Raw genomic sequence first — 17,003 nt, forward strand, 5'->3', positions numbered from 1 at the left:
AAAAACTAAAAATGTGGTTGCTTAGGCATGTTGTTTGTTTTGGTTGGTGAGAGAAATTTTCGGTCAGTATGTGAGAGCATAATATGTTGGATCAGGTGACTATCTAGATATAAAAATTATGTTTCACCTACTCAGTCATTGATCGGGACGAATGGATTATATTTACTATTTAATCTAGACCCCCTCAGTCAATTACAGACTTATTGGTCCGTCCGTCCAATAATAGAATTTCCTGCAGATCTGGAAAGGAATCTTTGTGTTATATAGATACAAGCTGCCCGGCCTATCTTTTAGCAGAGAAAAAATGGCGACTCCCACTCCCCTTAACGCTCTAAAGCTCATGCCTTTTCGCATGATTTTCAACCGTATATACGCTCTTATATACGTATTCGCCATCGCATCTCTTCTCTACCGCCATGTCCAGACCCTCCTCAGCTCCACCGCCTTTTCTTCTTTCCTCGTACACGCCGCCATGCTCGCCGCCGACCTGGTTTTCGCCTTCATGTGGTCGACGACGCAGGCCTACCACATGCGGCAGGTGACGAGAACGGAGTTCCTGGAGAATCTCGAGAAGGCGGTGAAGGAAGAGGATTTTCCGGCGATGGATGTTTTTATATGCACGGCGGATCCGTACAAGGAGCCGCCGCTGGACGTGGTGAACACGGCCTTGTCGGTCATGGCGTACGACTACCCGCCGGAGAAGATATCGGTTTACGTGTCGGACGATGGCGGATCGGAGCTTACCCTCTTCGCTTTCATGGAGGCGGCGAAGTTCGCCGGACACTGGCTGCCGTTTTGCCGGGAAAATAAGGTCGTCGACAGGTGTCCGGATGTGTTCTTCACGTCTGGTTATGGTACAAGTCTTCATGCTCAAAAGCTTAAGGTAAATTTATTTATTTTTTTCATTAGAATGAAATAAAATTTATCTATGAAAAATTCAACGAAATTTGTTCATAATATAATATAAAATAATCTAAAACAAATTTCACTTGCTTAGGGCGTTGAAAATTTGTTCATAGTATAATAATATAGTTATTTCTACGTGGTCGGTGGTCCTGGTTATTTTTATATTTGTCAGGTTTTATATATTTCATGATTTTCATTCATTTGTCATATATAATTAGAGATATGAATGTCAATCGGACGGGACTTTTCGATTTCATGTTATCCCTATTGGATTGTCAAACTTTTTAGTTTGGTTAATTAGTCAATTTATTTTCCGTCGGGTTTAAATTTTTTGACCCTAGCACTAAAATTAATTTTGGGCTATCAACCTCATGGAGAGGGCTCAACTAAAATGGTTGACATTTTAAAATTAACATTACGAACTTTCAATTAAATAATAAATAAAATATAGTAATAAGATATCATATGAACATAATATAAATGCGAGTGAAGTCGCATACACTGTGTGTACGTTGTGCATGTATGTCGTGTGTGCTTCTGTATCTATTGCGCATGCATTAATTTATACACATATATAATTAAATACTATTTTATTTATTAAAAAAAAAACTATTTTGCAGTATATAATTTACTTTAAGAAATTGCTCCGGTGCCAAAATCAGCACAATGCTTAACCCGGCCTAAAACTAGTAGGGGGAAATGTCTAGTTCCAATGAAATTCTAATTAATAATGAGTATTTAATTGTTACAAAAGGATACAGTATTTAAATAAACTTCCTTTGTCTTTAATTGGAGACAAAGGCAAGGGATGAGTGTTGTGTTTGTTTCTTGGATTTTTTTTTTTTAAATCAAATTTATAATATTATTTTAAATATTTTAAAAATATTCTTTTAATAAATTAACCATCACATTAGAAATGACCGGCCAAATGGGTTATTTTTTTATTTAATTACATAATTTTAGGTGGTTCAGTGACCTAATTAAAGTTTTTTTTTTTTTTTTTTTTACTTCGATGACCTAATTACATATTCGCGTGTAGTTCAGTAACCTATTTGTCGTATGTAATTTACATTAACAAATTTCTCTAGTGCCAAATTCAACACAATGCCTAACCCTAAAAATAGTAGGGGAGATGTCTTGTCACAACTAGGAAAAATGTTTAGTTCCAATGAAATTCTAGTTAATAATGAGTATTTAATTGTTACAAAAGGTGTACAATATTTAATTGTTAGTTTTAACCATGAATCTTCATTGGTTGAAAGGTTTTTTTTACTTTGTTTATAATTTTAATAAATTAAAATTTTTCTTTAGAATAATACTCAAATAGGCCACTGAACGATATACAAATAAGTAATTGGTTCATTCAACTCAAAAAAAAAAAAAAGTGTAATTAGATCCATGAACCAATTAAAAATATGCAATTAAATTGAAATTGACTTGTTTAGGTGATCATTGCTACGTAGTTGTCAATGACCTGATTGTAATAGCCTACCCTCCTTTATTACATTCTCTATTCTTCTAACATACACTCCTAGTAACTTACCGTCCTTGGTACTAACAGAGGAGTTCTTAACATAATGAACATGTTATTGCAGTAGTAACTTACAGAGAAATTCTTAATGTAATATAATTGTAAATTAGTTAAGATAAATTCAAAAAATTATCAATATAGATCATAGATGTCATTTAAAAGACTTCATTTATAATTTTTTTAATGCTATACTTATTGTACATTACTTTTATTTATACACAAAATAGAGAAAAGTAAATTTAAAGTAAAAAGAAGTTAGAGAGTAAAATATTAAATTTATTAAAATTAAAATTTTCTAAATAAATTTAAAAACTTCATAACCAATCAAGACTCAATGTTAAAATTATTAATTAAATATTTACCATTAACTAAAATTTTATTGAAATTAAATATCATAACTCATTAGATGATTATCTTATTATTTTTTATATTGGGTACCTACCATGCTTATGAAATGAAAAAGTTCCCATTTATTTTAGTATATTAGACACATGACTATTGATTTATGGCATGTATATGCTTGAGAATTGGACCGACTAGTCACTAGACCGACTTGCAGAGTTGCAGTAAATGACAAGCCCCGTGGCCAATTACTTTAGGTTTTTTGTCCACTTAAATTCATATCATTGCTTGGCCATGCATTTTTTTTTTTTTTTTTTTTTTATGACGACAGTATAATCCTAACCCAGTTTTTGTCAGTATGCATATGCATTGATACTCATCATTTAGAATTTTTTTTTTTTTTTTTTTTTTTGGGCCGGCTCAAGAAGAGACGGATTGAAATGGTCAAATTAATCAGTTAATTATAAATGTGAGACAATGATATTGTTGACCTTCTACTGCAGTTATCATTAATTGTCTTAAGTTACTTTATATATATATATATATATATATATATATATATATATATATATATATATATATATATATAGAGAGAGAGAGAGAGAGTAAGTAAGAGGACTAAATTGGGTATAACTCCTATATTTTAGCTACTAAGGCATGATCTGGTGTTCTTGTTAGAGCCGTCAAAACGAGCTTAGCCCGCCGGCCCGCCCCGCCCCGCCCCTACTTAGGTAGGGGGCGGATTTTGAAAATAGAGGACCGTTTAGGAGCGGGCTTTTTTGGCCCGCCCCGCTTAGGCCCGCGGCCCGCCAGGCCCGCCCCCCGAGCCCGCGGGTTGCCCGCCATTATTTTATTTTATTTTATATAAAATATTTTTATATAAAATATGCACTTTAAAATTATTTTTATGTGTAATATTTTTGGACTTTGTAATTGTGACTAGTTTGATGTTTGATAAACTATGAACTTTGAACTTTATGTAATATTTAATGTTTGATTATTATGTTTTATGTGAGTTATGACTTATGTATCAATTTATTTTAATTAGTTAGATGTTTGATGAACAATTTTTTTTTTTTAAAAAAAGGGTTTCGGCGGGGGCCCGCCTAGCTCGCGGGCCACTGGCGGGGCGGTCCGGGCCTATCAAACCCAGGCCCGTTTAGGAGCGGGCTTTTTTAGCCCGCCCCGCCCCGCCAGCCCGTATTGACAGCACTAGTTCTTGTTCACAATCTACTACTTATGACATGTTTGGTAGAGAGGAATTGTAATTTGTTTTCCACTTAATTTCAACAAGTGAAAAATTACAGAGTTTGATTATGAGGAATTGCAATTCTATAGAATTACATGCAATTCTTCAAATTTGAGAAACCGCAAATCCCACCTCCCATAGGAACTGCAATTTCATAATAATGGAAAGAAAGTTTGTAGTGCGAGGACCTAATTGCCTCCCTAATAATCTTACATTTTTCTCTAGGAATTACAATTACATTTCACTTGGTATTTATACTACTAATTATTACCTTTCATATAATACCAAGGTCATTTTAGTATTTATACTACTTATTATTACCTTTCAATTCTCATATATACCAAATACTAAATTCCTAGTAATTCAATTCTTGCCTACCAAACAATGGAATTTGAATTCCTACTTTATTCATACATTATCCCTAGCTTTACCAAGGAATTACAATTCCTTTCCTCCTTAATTCATTTTTTGCAATCAAATGGCCTATTAGGAACCAACGAAACTGTCCATGCGGGCTGTATATTCAAGTCTTGATTCATATAATAAAATGAAAGTAAGGATCATATAATCTAAAAACTTTAAACACATCAAAGTAAGGATCACTTTTTGATTGATCAAAGAAAAAAAAAAGTTATTAAATGGCTTATAACTATAAGATACAAATTAAAATGAGTTAGATGGATTATGACTACGATGATTGAATAGTCAACATGGGTTGCTCAATACATGACAATTTAAAGATTTGCATAAGATCTTCTAACCCATAAACATAATTATTATATATTGAAATCTCTCTTAAATTAATTGTGTTTTAAGCATGGGCCGCCAGGAACTTTGAATATAATAATGATAAAATGTTTTTGCAGATGATGTATGAAAGCATGAAGGAAAGAGTAGAGAAGGTATGTGAGAGAGGGAAGATGAATGAGGAGTACATAACCAATGAACAAGAGCGTTTGGCATTTGAAAATTATTGGACTCCAGGTTTTACTCGCCAACATCATCCCACCATTATTCAGGTTACTTTCTTATCTCAATCTATAAAAATTATATTACTCTATAATAATACAATTTTAATATAAATAAAAAATGTGTTGTCCTAATCAGTTGCAATTGTGACTTGTATATTGCACTCATTCTTTTTAATTTTATCATTTTTTTTAAAAAAAATTCTCTTCTAAGTTGTTAGGGAACATTTTAGACATACTAACTTGCATATTATATTTACTTTTTTATATGTTTACATTTGATATATTGAGAGTGTTTGGTAAATAGTTGTTAGCTGTTAGCTGATTGGGTTAGTGAGTTTATTAGTTGATAGCATTAAATTAGCTTATTATAGAAAGATGTTTAGTAACTGTCCCACCCAAAAGAGGTGCCTACAATTCAGCGAGAGGATTAGTCACTGTGTCCGACGGTGAAAACCCTGGGTATATCCAAAATATATATATATATATATATATATATATATATATATATATATATATATATATATATATATATATATATATATATATTTGGTAAATTAGCGTTGATAGCTGATTACATGCCAAATGATTTTATCAAAAAGCTATTTTGAACAATTTTTTTTTATAAGTTTAACATTTTTAGAGCAATAAACTGTTATAAAAAACTAATTAATCAAATACTTATATTAAATGTTTAACCAAGTCAAACAACTAATAGTAGTTAAATAAGTCAAAATTGGCTGATAAGCTAATTGTGTTACCAAACATGACTGTTATTTTTATTGTCTTGTAATGTCTTTTTATAATTTTACAATTTTTTTTCTTACTGAATATTTACTTAATTATGTAATGTGCGATATAGTTGACGAGTAGATATTGAATATATATATAATTTTTTTTTTTTTTTTTGAAAGTTACTGGTCCTATTACATTGTAGTATCTGTTCATATACTTTCTCAACCTGTTGAAACACAAAGAACCAATAACGCCTCCACTAAGGCTCGAACTCATAATCTTCCAAATGGAAGTCCAACCCGGGTACCATTAGACCACATAGTCCTAGTATATATAATTTTATTTGATTCTTTTAATTTTATGTTTTGTTTAATTTGAGAAGGTGTTATTAGAAAGTAGGGAAGACAAAGATACAAGTGGTTATCCAATGCCGAGCCTTGTGTATATTTCAAGGGAAAAAAGCAAGACCTCCCAACATCATTACAAGGGCGGCGCCCTCAATACCCTTGTAAGTATTTCCGATTATTCAATTTAATCATCTTATTATTATTATTATTATTATTATTATTATTATTAACGGTGAAATAATATTCAAAATGATCTCTTAGCACTGTGTGGACCATGACCCACACAATAATGTCAGATAATACTTGTTTTTAGAATTTTGGTTTACTAATTTTTTTATTTGATTTATTTTGTGAAGATTCGAGTGTCAGGCGTGATGACAAATGCACCGATAATACTTACTTTGGATTGTGATATGTACTCCAATGACCCTTCAGCACCAAAACGGGCTTTGTGCTACTTCATGGACCGCTCTGTCCGGCCCAATTTAGGTTATATTCAGTTTCCCCAACGCTTTCATGGGCTCAACGAGAACGACATATACGCAAGTGAGCATAAGCATATTTTCCAAATAAATACAATGGGCATGGACGGGTTTTCGGGCCCAAATTATTATGGGACTGGATGCTTCTTCTGGCGCCGGACATTCTTTGGTGGCCCATCAACGTTTGTTCGCCCAGAAATTGAGGAATTGGGCCCGGATTATGTTGTCACAAAGCCCATCAGGGCACCAGAAATTTTGGAGCTTGCCCACAATGTAGCAAGGTGCAACTATGAGGACCAAAGTGATAGTGGGTGGGGATATAAGGTAAGTCCATTATTTATTTTCCTCAAATAAAACTATAATTTTAAGAGTACATTTCTAAAAATTGCAAGTTTTATATATATATATATATATATATATATATATATATATATATATATATATATATATATATATATTTTAGTATTACTGACTCTGTTACAATTAAGTATATGTTCATACATACTTTCTCAACGTATTGAAGTATAAAGAGTCAATATTCATACATACTTTCTCAACCTATTGAAGCACAAAGAGTTAATGTCCATACATACTTTCTCAACCTATTGGAGCAGTGGGGCTCCCATTTGGAAGAGTCACAGTTATGTCGCATAACCACAATGTCTTATTTTAATCAGACTATCAGGTAGTCTTCTTCACTGAAAAAAACAATCAGCAGATCAATTTTTCCACCTAAGAAGGCGGTATGTTGTTCGCCTTTTCCAAATGGAGAAGGCGACCTATTAGTTGCCTTTTTCGCCATTGAAGGAGGTTACTGGCAACAGTTCATTGGTCATCGATTTTAGTCATCGAGGCTTCATAGGAATCGTATTGATTGACTATTATAGGTCAATCATCGGTTCTTAGGTTTAGATGCACGAAAATGACATGTCGATTAGCTTAATTATAATAATTTTTAAACAGTTAAGGGCTAATTGACTTTTCGTATAAAATTTATGCTATTTGACTATTTTTTAAAAATTAAATTACCATATATAGCAATTTTAAATTTAGAAGTCTTTTCTTTGATGAGCAGGAAAAACCTTTTGTTTTATATGTATAGATTTGAATGAATGAAATTTGCAGATGGGATTCAAGTATGGAACCGTAGTAGAGGATACATATACAGGATATAGGCTTACATGTGAAGGGTGGAATTCCATATACTGCAACCCTAAAAGGCCAGCTTTCCTGGGAGATATACCAATTTCTTTGGGTGATGCCTTGAACCAAAACAAGAGATGGGGAGTAGGCTTATTGGAAGTGGCTCTCAACAAATACTCCCCCCTCACATATGGCACTCGCACTGCTGGCTTTATAATGGGATACTGCTACACTCACCTTGCTTTTTGGCCCTTTTGGCTCTTCCCTGTCACCATTTATTCCTACCTTCCTCAACTCACTCTCCTCAATGGCCTCCCCATCTTCCCAAAGGTATATATATTACTTTTCACCTCTCGGATTCAATTTCTTGTGTGCTAAGATCAAGCGCTTACTAAGTTATATATATGGTGTGTCTTTCATTAGAACTAGAAGTGGCGTGAGAACATGTAGGCTACGAACTAATCTTATCTATCAATCTAAGATGATCAAGGCTGAAAATTAAGGAGAAAATGAAAAAAAAAAAACATGCTGGTTACATTCCCAGATAACTAATAGTGTACACACGTGAATGCACTATTATAGATCTTGAACGTAATGTCAGTTATCAGTGAATGCATTACCAAGGTTTCCCAAGGCACTGTTGTAATTACATAAATGCTATCTTGTTTTTCCCTTAATTTTCATTTCTTGACCATCTTAGACTATGGTTAAACGAGATTAGTGTGCATGTTCTCATGTGACTATTAGTTTTCATCTAATCCTGATTCTATATATTTTAATGGGGAGGGGCTGCATTAGGTGAGAACACCCTCAAATGCAAACAGAAAAGTGCACACAGCAAAACTACAAAGTGCATGATATGTAAAAGTGTACCTAAAAAACGTGCGAATTGAATTCTAAAAACGCACCATGCAAAACGACAAAGTGTACCAATTATTAAGTTGCACCTTGTACATATCATAGGATATACCTTGTCACTTTAGGCGAACTTTATTTTCTTATATTTACCTAGTAGTGCCTTACGTTTCGGTGGTAGAATGCTAAACCAACCGTCCAAGAACAATATATGATTTCATTTACAATGTGATTATTGTTTCAGGCGTCGGACACTATGTGGATTCTTGTATACGCTTTTGTATTCATCGGAGCAAACGCGCAAGACTGCTACGACTACATTTCGACCGGCGGGACATGGCGGCGGTGGTGGAGCGACCAAAGGATGTGGCTAATGAGGGCGCTGTCCTCCTACTTATTCGCCGCCGTCGAGTTCGTCAGCAAGCAGCTGGGCATATCCAACCAAGGGTTCACGGTGACGAGCAAAGTGGTGGACGACGAGCAAGGGAAGCGGTACGAGCAGGGAGTTTTCGAGTTCGGCGCTGCGTCTCCGTTGTTTGTGCCCATCGCCGCCGCCGCAATCATCAACCTCGCCGCGTTCCTCCGGGGGATTGGGCTGGTTCTCGGCGGCGGGAGGGGTTTGGATTTGTTTGTCGTTCAGATTTTTCTGGCGGGGTATGGGGTGTTGAACTCTTTGCCGTTCTATCATGGGATGTTGTTGAGAAGTGATAAGGGAAGGATGCCCACTAAGATCACTCTCATTTCTAGTTTTATTGCTTTGGCTATTTACATTTCATTTTCTTTCTTTCTTGGAAATTAATTTGTAGGGAAAGGATACACGCATGATGTTAGGTTGTTTTTACTTTTTAAATAACATTGTAATATATAATAGTGCAAAACTAAAATATGTACAACTTCAATAATGAGGTTGTTTGAATATATTCTCATAATATCACTCTGTGACAATATCATGTCTCCATCAACTGACCTCTGGTCATATATTGGCATTGCTTACTGTTACTGCAAGGCTTTGATGAGTTCTTTTGTTTTATGTTCTATTCACTTTGTTCTTAGATTATCTAATGTTTTAGCACACATTATTTAGTCAAAGTGTCCTCTTCGCAGACAAACACTTTGTTCTGAGACTTTGTCCATCCTAACACGTTGCTTTGAGACTTTGTCTATCCTAACTTTGTTTCGGAACTTATGCATTAATCTAGGCTAACTTTTTTCCTTCAAAAAAAATATTCTCATAATATCTCTATTATAATCTATATTATCATCATTAAAAACTAATTTTTTAAAAATTACTATATTATATGAGAATATATAAATTAAAATATGTATACTATTCGAAAACTCCGGGACCAATGTTCGAAAAACTATAGTTTTATTTATAATTCTAATTTTAATTTTAATGTTTAAACAGTGGCTTAATGGTGTTAATGGTGTTATAGTTTAAACATTAAATTTTTTTTTTCTCAAAAATAATTTTTTAATATTTAAACTATAACACCATTAAGCCACTGTATCCGTGATTTCTTCCCAATTGTAAAGTTGATGTGAATTTTTTTTTAAAGACATTACGTGTAGCAACTCTCACTTGCAATTTGACCTTCAGCCTTGCAAATGTAATTTTGGCCGCTTTTACATTTTTTATTAGGGAAAAGGGTCAAATAGGCCCTCAAACTTTAGCTAAAAAGTCAATTAACCCCTCTAACTTTTTAAAGGTGCAATTACCCCCATAAACAACTCATTTTGATGCAATAAAGCCCAATAACAGGTAATTGACTTGCTATCACAAGTTATTAGAAATCTGGCCATCCTCCGGCGAAACTTTCCGACAAAAAGTCATCGGCGATCGGAGATGAACTAATTTATAAAAGCAAGAACTTTATCCTTAAAATTAGTATAAATAATAGAAGTAGCAGAAGAAGCTCATGTCGTCGATTGGTTTGAGGGATTAAAGGAGAGTCGCCATAGAAAACACCAATTGCCCAGGAGCCCTCATGGACAGGCCCGCATGGACATTAGGCGTGAGCAGGAGGCGAGCATAGAGGGCAACTATAGAGCCCAACAACATAAATGAGACGAGGAAGAAAGTGAAAGCTGACGAGATAACACAGAGATCGCTACTGTTGCTCTTGCCGCTGTTACCGGATGTTTCTCCGGCACTACCAACCGCCGGCGCCGGCCTGTGCGTAGGAAGAGGCGGAGATCGCAACTAGGTTTGAACCCATCGGTAAAGGAAGATGCGGAGGGTGTCGCCTTAGAGAGATCTCTCGCGGCGGTGGGCATGCGGTTCCAGAAACGCTGATTAAAGCCAACATTATATGTTAAATGCGTGTTAATCTATGTATGGTCTGTGCAGTTCCTTCTAATGTAAAAATTGTGCTTAGGAATTGAGAATAATGGGACACAAAAAGGGAGAGTGGAAGAAGAGGAGTCCGACGGTGGGGTTTGGGTGTTTTGGAAATGCGAAGGCAGATTGCGTCGGACATACAACAATGATTTTGCTTGAAAAGTCACTTTTTTTTGCCGGAAAATTCTGCCGGAGGATGGCTGGATTTCTATTGACCTATGATAGCAGGTCAATTACATGTTCTTGGGCTTTATTGCGTTAAAATGAATTGTTTATGGGTGTAATTGCACCTTTACAAAGTTAGAGGGGTTAATTGACTTTTTAGCTAAAGTTTGAGGGCCTATTTGACCCTTTTCCCTTTTTATTTTTACTTCTATTATTATTAATATTTTATTGATAAAAAATAATTTTTTTAATAAGGTGATGTGATAGTGTGATTATTTTTTAGAGATGAAAAAAATATTGTTCAATGGCAAGTAATTAGTGAATAATTACAAATTTTATGATGTAACATTTTGAGAGTGAGAGAAAATTACACTAGTGCAATAGTCTTAAGCAAGTTAAAGCTCTTCATTCACAGGTGGCACAACCTCATAGGCGTACCACAAACACTTCGGGTGGTCTCACCGGCAAATTATTATATGGACCATGGTCCACACAATGTTATGTGGACCATAACAAAAATTACATTTTTAATATATTAAATGTAAATTATTTTTGTATTGAATGTACATTATCTAATGTACACTCAGAACAAAAATAATGTATATTCTCTGTATATAATATACATTATTTTTGTACTGAATGTACATTATTTTACAATATAGAAAATATGGTCCATACAACTTGTGTGAACCATGGTCCACAATGATCAGGTCTCACCCGTTGCGGATCACTGTATTTCGTCTTCGGCTCTTCGCGGTCTGAAAAGAAAATGAAGTGAAAAAAAAAAAAAAAAAAAGAATCCTTTTCGGATCACACATAGCCGCCGATTCTCAAGCTCCGTTTTGCAACATCTCCGTTCAAAGGTACGCCCTCGCGAATTCTGATATACATTCGTTATACTGGGAAGTGGGATCTATCTATCTGTATCTATGTATGCCATTTGATTCATCTGTAGTTGTACAGATTTAGTGTTTGAAGTGTATATTATCATCCATATCTGTGCGTTATGTATTATTTTTGCTGATTGTGTGTGAAATATAAAAAATTGACGCTTGTGCTTCGATTTCAGGCTTTATTAAGTTGAAAATTAATTTGTGCTTTTTAATGGAATTTGGAAAAAAATAAAAATGAAGCCATAAATTTGTTTGAATTTGTTCAAGATGTCACTCAGCTGTTCTCTTGATATAGACAATCCGTGATCGTTTTAGTGCGGGATATGACTAATTATATGGATTTAAGGGAGGAAGTATTATCAAGTTTGTTTAGGAATTATGATGGAATATTGCAGATATAAGACACTTTTTTTTAGGTATCTTCATTCTTGGCTCTTTCAGCTCCAGAAATTGTAACAAACAAGAATTTGGTATGATTTCTTTCAATGTTTGTTTGATTTTGCAATTAATTGATTTACATTAATGATGTAAATTACTATCAGAAAATGTTATCCCCAAAACTAGCAGCTTTTCTATAATTGTATTCTCTCATTGACTTCCTGATAGTCATCTCTCACTTTGCTTTGATTCACCAATATGTTTTGTCTGCTTTGGTTTCAGAGTTTACATCCAGGTGGTTGTGGTTGAATTTGAATCAGTGTGCCCCATATGGCTTCCTTTAGAGCATTTCTGAACAGTCCTGTTGGCCCTAAAACAACTCACTTCTGGGGTCCTGTTGCCAACTGGGGATTTGTTGTAGCTGTATGCCTCCATCTAATTGATGAATTTAAAATTTTGGCTGCTTGATTTGGCCTTTTGATTAATTGTGTTATGCATATTACAGGGATTAGTAGACACACAGAAGCCCCCTGAGATGATATCTGGAAACATGACGTCAGGTAAAGTTCATTTTGCGTGACATGTGGAATACAATGCTGGATTATAGCCTAATATACTTTTTTTATTTGGTGTTGCAGCAATGTGTGTATATTCTGCATTGTTCATGAGGTTTGCATGGATGGTACAACCTCGAAACTATTTACTTTTGGGATGCCATGCATCAAATGAGTGTGTGCAGCTCTATCAACTTTCTCGTTGGGCAAAGGGCCAAGGGTAAGTGGTTATATATTCGGAATAGATGAATAGTGCATGCCACACACACACACATATCCTGATAGAGTTAGTTTAATGGATCTCATATGTCCTTTATCTAATTGCCTTCTGTCTTCTAGTGTAGTTGTTGCATACTGTTTTTCTTTTTAGTCCTCCACCCTCTTCATGCCACAATGAAGACATCATGCTGATTAAAGAACGTTGCCCAATAAATTAAATATCAACATCTTGTTCTTTTACCTCTTTTAGTGATAATTTAGATGGGTGATTTTGTATTTAACTCTCTCATAAGTTCTTTATTTTAAGTTGATTCATATTCTCCTTAAATTTCTTATAGTATTGAGTTTTAGTCAAATTTGTTATTTTACCTCTTTATTTGCTGTTGGCTTTGAGTAAATTTGTCTCTCCTCTTCACTCTTCTAAAACAACAAATTAAATGCTTTGCGTAGGCGATGGGTAAATTGTTTAGATGAGTGGTTCTGTATTTATTCTCCCTTCCTCTATTTTGAATCATCATATTTGCTTCGCATTTCGTTTATTTGGTTGACCAATATTTCCTTTTTCATCTCATGAGTAAATACAAACTCTCCTTAACTTCACATTTAGGTTTGGTTTAGTTACAAAATCACCATCTCCTTATGTAGTATCTTAAGGAACAGAGGGAAGATAATGGCATCTCTAAAGTAAACAAAAGGCTATTTATGAAGGCAATTTTTCTCAGTTCTGGAAATATTTTTACCCTTGATTTGAAGGGGCATAGCAGAATATTAGAAATTTAGAACAAGGCATTGTAGTTTACTAGTTTTAGAGTTCCAGTTAGTCAAGTATTCTTATTTATATAAAGCACATTCTTTGATTTGTTGTGGGGAGAGTGATTTCATCAATAATACAATATGTTTTACTTGATGGCCAATACAATTTGGTTCAGGTTATATTCCTTACCTATTCCATTCCCTCAAAATTCATTCCGTGAACCAAACATGCTGTAATGGCTTACACGGAGACAATGAAAGCACGAGTCTATTCTTGTTTGCCCAACACTTGATACCATCCATCACTGAAGATTGCCATTTGAATTGGTACTATGTTACTAGATCACGTTAAAGTCAGATGTATTTTTGGAACAAATATGTGAAGGGCATGGAATTCTTTCTATTTTTAAATGAGTTAGTGTTCCATACATATTTATGTTTTAAATGTCACACTGATTTTTACTCCCCAACCCAACAAAATGTAGGTACTTGCAGCAGAAGCAGGACAAAACCCAGTGATTCAATGCTACTTTTGTTTTCCCTTTTGTGGGCGCCTTCATCGCGCTGAATTGTTGGGCGATTTCTCATTAATTTTTCTATTCTAACCATTAGACAGTAAAGCTGGAAGCTGCGCTGTAAACTTCATCTTCATGGTTAGTTATGCGTTTTCTTTTGTGTTTCCCTAGCCCTCTAATGTATGATTACTTTAACAGCTAGAATTTAGAGAGGTGTCTGGGTCTGCAATAATAAGATTTTCAAGTTTCATACACCACAGTGATCCCAAAATAATTGATCTTCATGATTGTGATGAAAATGATGAAATATTCTAGGATAATTTAAGTTACTATATTTTGTGTAAGATGAAGTTGTACTTTTCTTTTGAATACCTTTGTAAAGCAAAACAGGAAAATGACATTGTATGGAGTGTTTTCCATTCCTTTTTTTTTTTTTTTTTTTTTGGATGTACTGTCCTTTGATATGAATAATATGATAAATTAAATTATCCTTTTTTTTTTTTTACCAAAAAAAAATCATCTAGCACAAGGTTATGGTAATTTATGATGATCATAAAAATATTCTGTTCATCTTAAGATTTATAATGTCTGTTGTCTTAGATTTATAATTGGCAAGTACTTCTCACAATATCACAGCTTGGCCAATTGTCATATTTTCTTGGGATATGATAAATGTACACAACATTACAACCAATTGTTATACTATTTGAGGGTGCGGTGGTTATTTAGAAGTTGGTACCACTGTATAATTAATTGAAATAATTTCAGTTTGTTGGTTGGGTTTACGGTTTTAAGGATACGCAACGCAAGCATCTTCTTTCAAGCAAATAAATTATTGTATGAACTTCCACCTTGCAAGGTATACTCGAGTTTGAAAATACATAATTACATATTGAATGTTCACAATTTACATACTAAATATTTATAATTTATATACACAATTACATATCACAAGTCAAATAGTCAATATTCAGTATTGTTCTTTCAAGCTTAACTACTGGGCCTGAGTCTATGGTATAACTATTGTTCTTTCAAGCTTAACTACTGGGCCTGAGTCTATGGTATAACTATTGTTCTTTCAAGCTTAACTACTGGGCCTCTCAGCGTCGGTAGATGGGCCCTTCTGGGTGTGAGTCCACTTCATTGTCCACGACAAATTATATCGTGCACCGCGGTGCATAATCGATTATGCACCGAACTTCAAAATGACGTCATTTTGTTTAATGAAAAGAAACGGTTCCCGTTTCGCAAAAAGTAACTTTGTTATTCAGTTTTATTTTGTATACACTGCAATTTCTGTTCAACACAACTACAATTTCATTTCGATATAACTACAGTTTCACTCGATATTTATACATTCAAATATGTGAAAATGTTATTTAAGTTTATTTTATATACACTATAGTTTTATTAAAACACAACTACATGATTATTTCGATATAACTACAGCTTCATTGTACAGTATACACTCAAATATGTGAAATGTTATTCAGTTTCATTTTATATACACTGCAGTTTCATTTCAAAACAAATACATTATCATTTTGATATAACTACAGTTTCGCTGGGTAATATACTCTCAAACATGTGAAATTGTTATTCAGTTTCATTTTGTATACACTGCAGTTTCATTTTAACACAATTACAATTTCATTTCATTTCAATTGTAGTTTCACTTGATAATATAAAAATAATACATGAGACAGTGTCAGTTTAAATACACTGTAGTTTCAGTTGGTAATTAATACACCAAACATGCGAGCTCCGTTAGCGGTAACGGCCCGCCGTTTCTTTACTTAAAGAAACGGCGCCATTTTTTACAGCGGTGCACGTGCATCGCGATCCACGATATAACGACTGGTTATCCACCTACTTCTCTTCCGGTAAATTATACTGTGGACCGAGGTACACAATGCATTGTGGTCCAAACATCAAATATGCATTGCAGTTTCATTTCAACACACCTACAATATTATTTTGATATAACTACAGTTTCGCTGGACAATATACACTCAAATATGTGAAATTGTTATTCAGTTTCATTTTGTATACACTGCAGTTTCATTTCAACACAAGTACAATTTCATTTTAATTCAATTGCAGTTTCATTTGATAATATAATGAAAATAATACGTGAGACAATGTCAGTTTAGATACACTATAGTGTTTGTCGTTTTGGACCATGATCCACAAAGCTTTGTGGACCGCGGTCCACAGTATAATTGCTGCTTCTCTTCCAATCGTTATACTGGTCCACAGAGCACTGTGGATCCTGGTCCTAAACGGCGTAGGCCGCGTAGTTTTGGATTTTATTTTTGACAGTGACTGTTTGTTGTTCAATTCACGTTACAGGTTTTTTTTTTTTTTTTTTTTTTTTTTTTTTTTTTTTTTTTTTTTTTTTTTTGTAAAATATGTGTCTTGTGTTATGTGTTTATGTATCTCATATTATGCAATTCTGTACCTTAACCGTATGGATTCTGTACTTGGAATAAAGTAAATATAACATGCGCTTTTGTGTCTTGTGTTATGCGTTTTTGTGTCTTATGTTATGCAATTTTGTACCTTAAGAATATTGATTCTGTACTTGAACTAAAGTAAATATAAAATAGATGTATCTGTCTTGTGTT

General features: G+C 34.0%; 2 protein-coding genes across 3 annotated transcripts; both read left to right on the forward strand.

Annotated features, from left to right (window-relative positions):
* Positions 1-207: 207 nt before the first annotated feature.
* On the forward strand, positions 208-9,460 carry LOC109156974 (cellulose synthase-like protein G3). The gene is made up of 6 exons (XM_019304857.1): positions 208-883; positions 4,895-5,047; positions 6,114-6,239; positions 6,435-6,884; positions 7,686-8,033; positions 8,803-9,460. Exons 1-6 carry the CDS (start codon positions 305-307, stop codon positions 9,355-9,357), a joined length of 2,211 nt encoding a protein of 736 aa, XP_019160402.1. The 5' UTR covers positions 208-304; the 3' UTR covers positions 9,358-9,460.
* A 2,314-nt stretch (positions 9,461-11,774) lies between these two features.
* LOC109156980 (mitochondrial pyruvate carrier 1-like) lies at positions 11,775-14,720 on the forward strand. Of its 2 annotated transcripts, XM_019304864.1 has the most exons (6): positions 11,775-11,927; positions 12,374-12,427; positions 12,618-12,758; positions 12,841-12,895; positions 12,974-13,109; positions 14,347-14,720. In XM_019304864.1, the coding sequence occupies exons 3-6, from the start codon at positions 12,666-12,668 to the stop codon at positions 14,378-14,380; spliced, it is 318 nt and encodes a 105-aa protein (XP_019160409.1). In that variant the 5' UTR covers positions 11,775-11,927; positions 12,374-12,427; positions 12,618-12,665; the 3' UTR covers positions 14,381-14,720. The 2 variants fall into 2 exon arrangements, with proteins under 2 accessions (XP_019160409.1, XP_019160408.1); XM_019304863.1 differs by lacking the exon at positions 12,374-12,427.
* Positions 14,721-17,003: the final 2,283 nt, after the last annotated feature.

Source organism: Ipomoea nil, unplaced genomic scaffold (genome assembly GCF_001879475.1).
Source record: "Ipomoea nil cultivar Tokyo-kokei standard unplaced genomic scaffold, Asagao_1.1 scaffold2761, whole genome shotgun sequence".
Lineage (NCBI taxonomy): Eukaryota > Viridiplantae > Streptophyta > Magnoliopsida > Solanales > Convolvulaceae > Ipomoea > Ipomoea nil.

Bases quoted from the DNA above. Each gene is read 5' to 3' on its own strand.
- LOC109156974 (XM_019304857.1), top strand. From the start codon at position 305: ATGGCGACTCCCACTCCCCTTAACGCTCTAAAGCTCATGCCTTTTCGC. The intron at 884-4,894 runs GTAAATTTATTT...ATGTTTTTGCAG, and splicing joins TTCATGCTCAAAAGCTTAAG to ATGATGTATGAAAGCATGAA. The intron at 6,240-6,434 runs GTAAGTATTTCC...TATTTTGTGAAG, and splicing joins GCGGCGCCCTCAATACCCTT to ATTCGAGTGTCAGGCGTGAT.
- LOC109156980 (XM_019304864.1), top strand. From the start codon at position 12,666: ATGGCTTCCTTTAGAGCATTTCTGAACAGTCCTGTTGGCCCTAAAACA. The intron at 12,759-12,840 runs GTATGCCTCCAT...TGCATATTACAG, and splicing joins ACTGGGGATTTGTTGTAGCT to GGATTAGTAGACACACAGAA. The intron at 13,110-14,346 runs GTAAGTGGTTAT...AACAAAATGTAG, and splicing joins CGTTGGGCAAAGGGCCAAGG to GTACTTGCAGCAGAAGCAGG.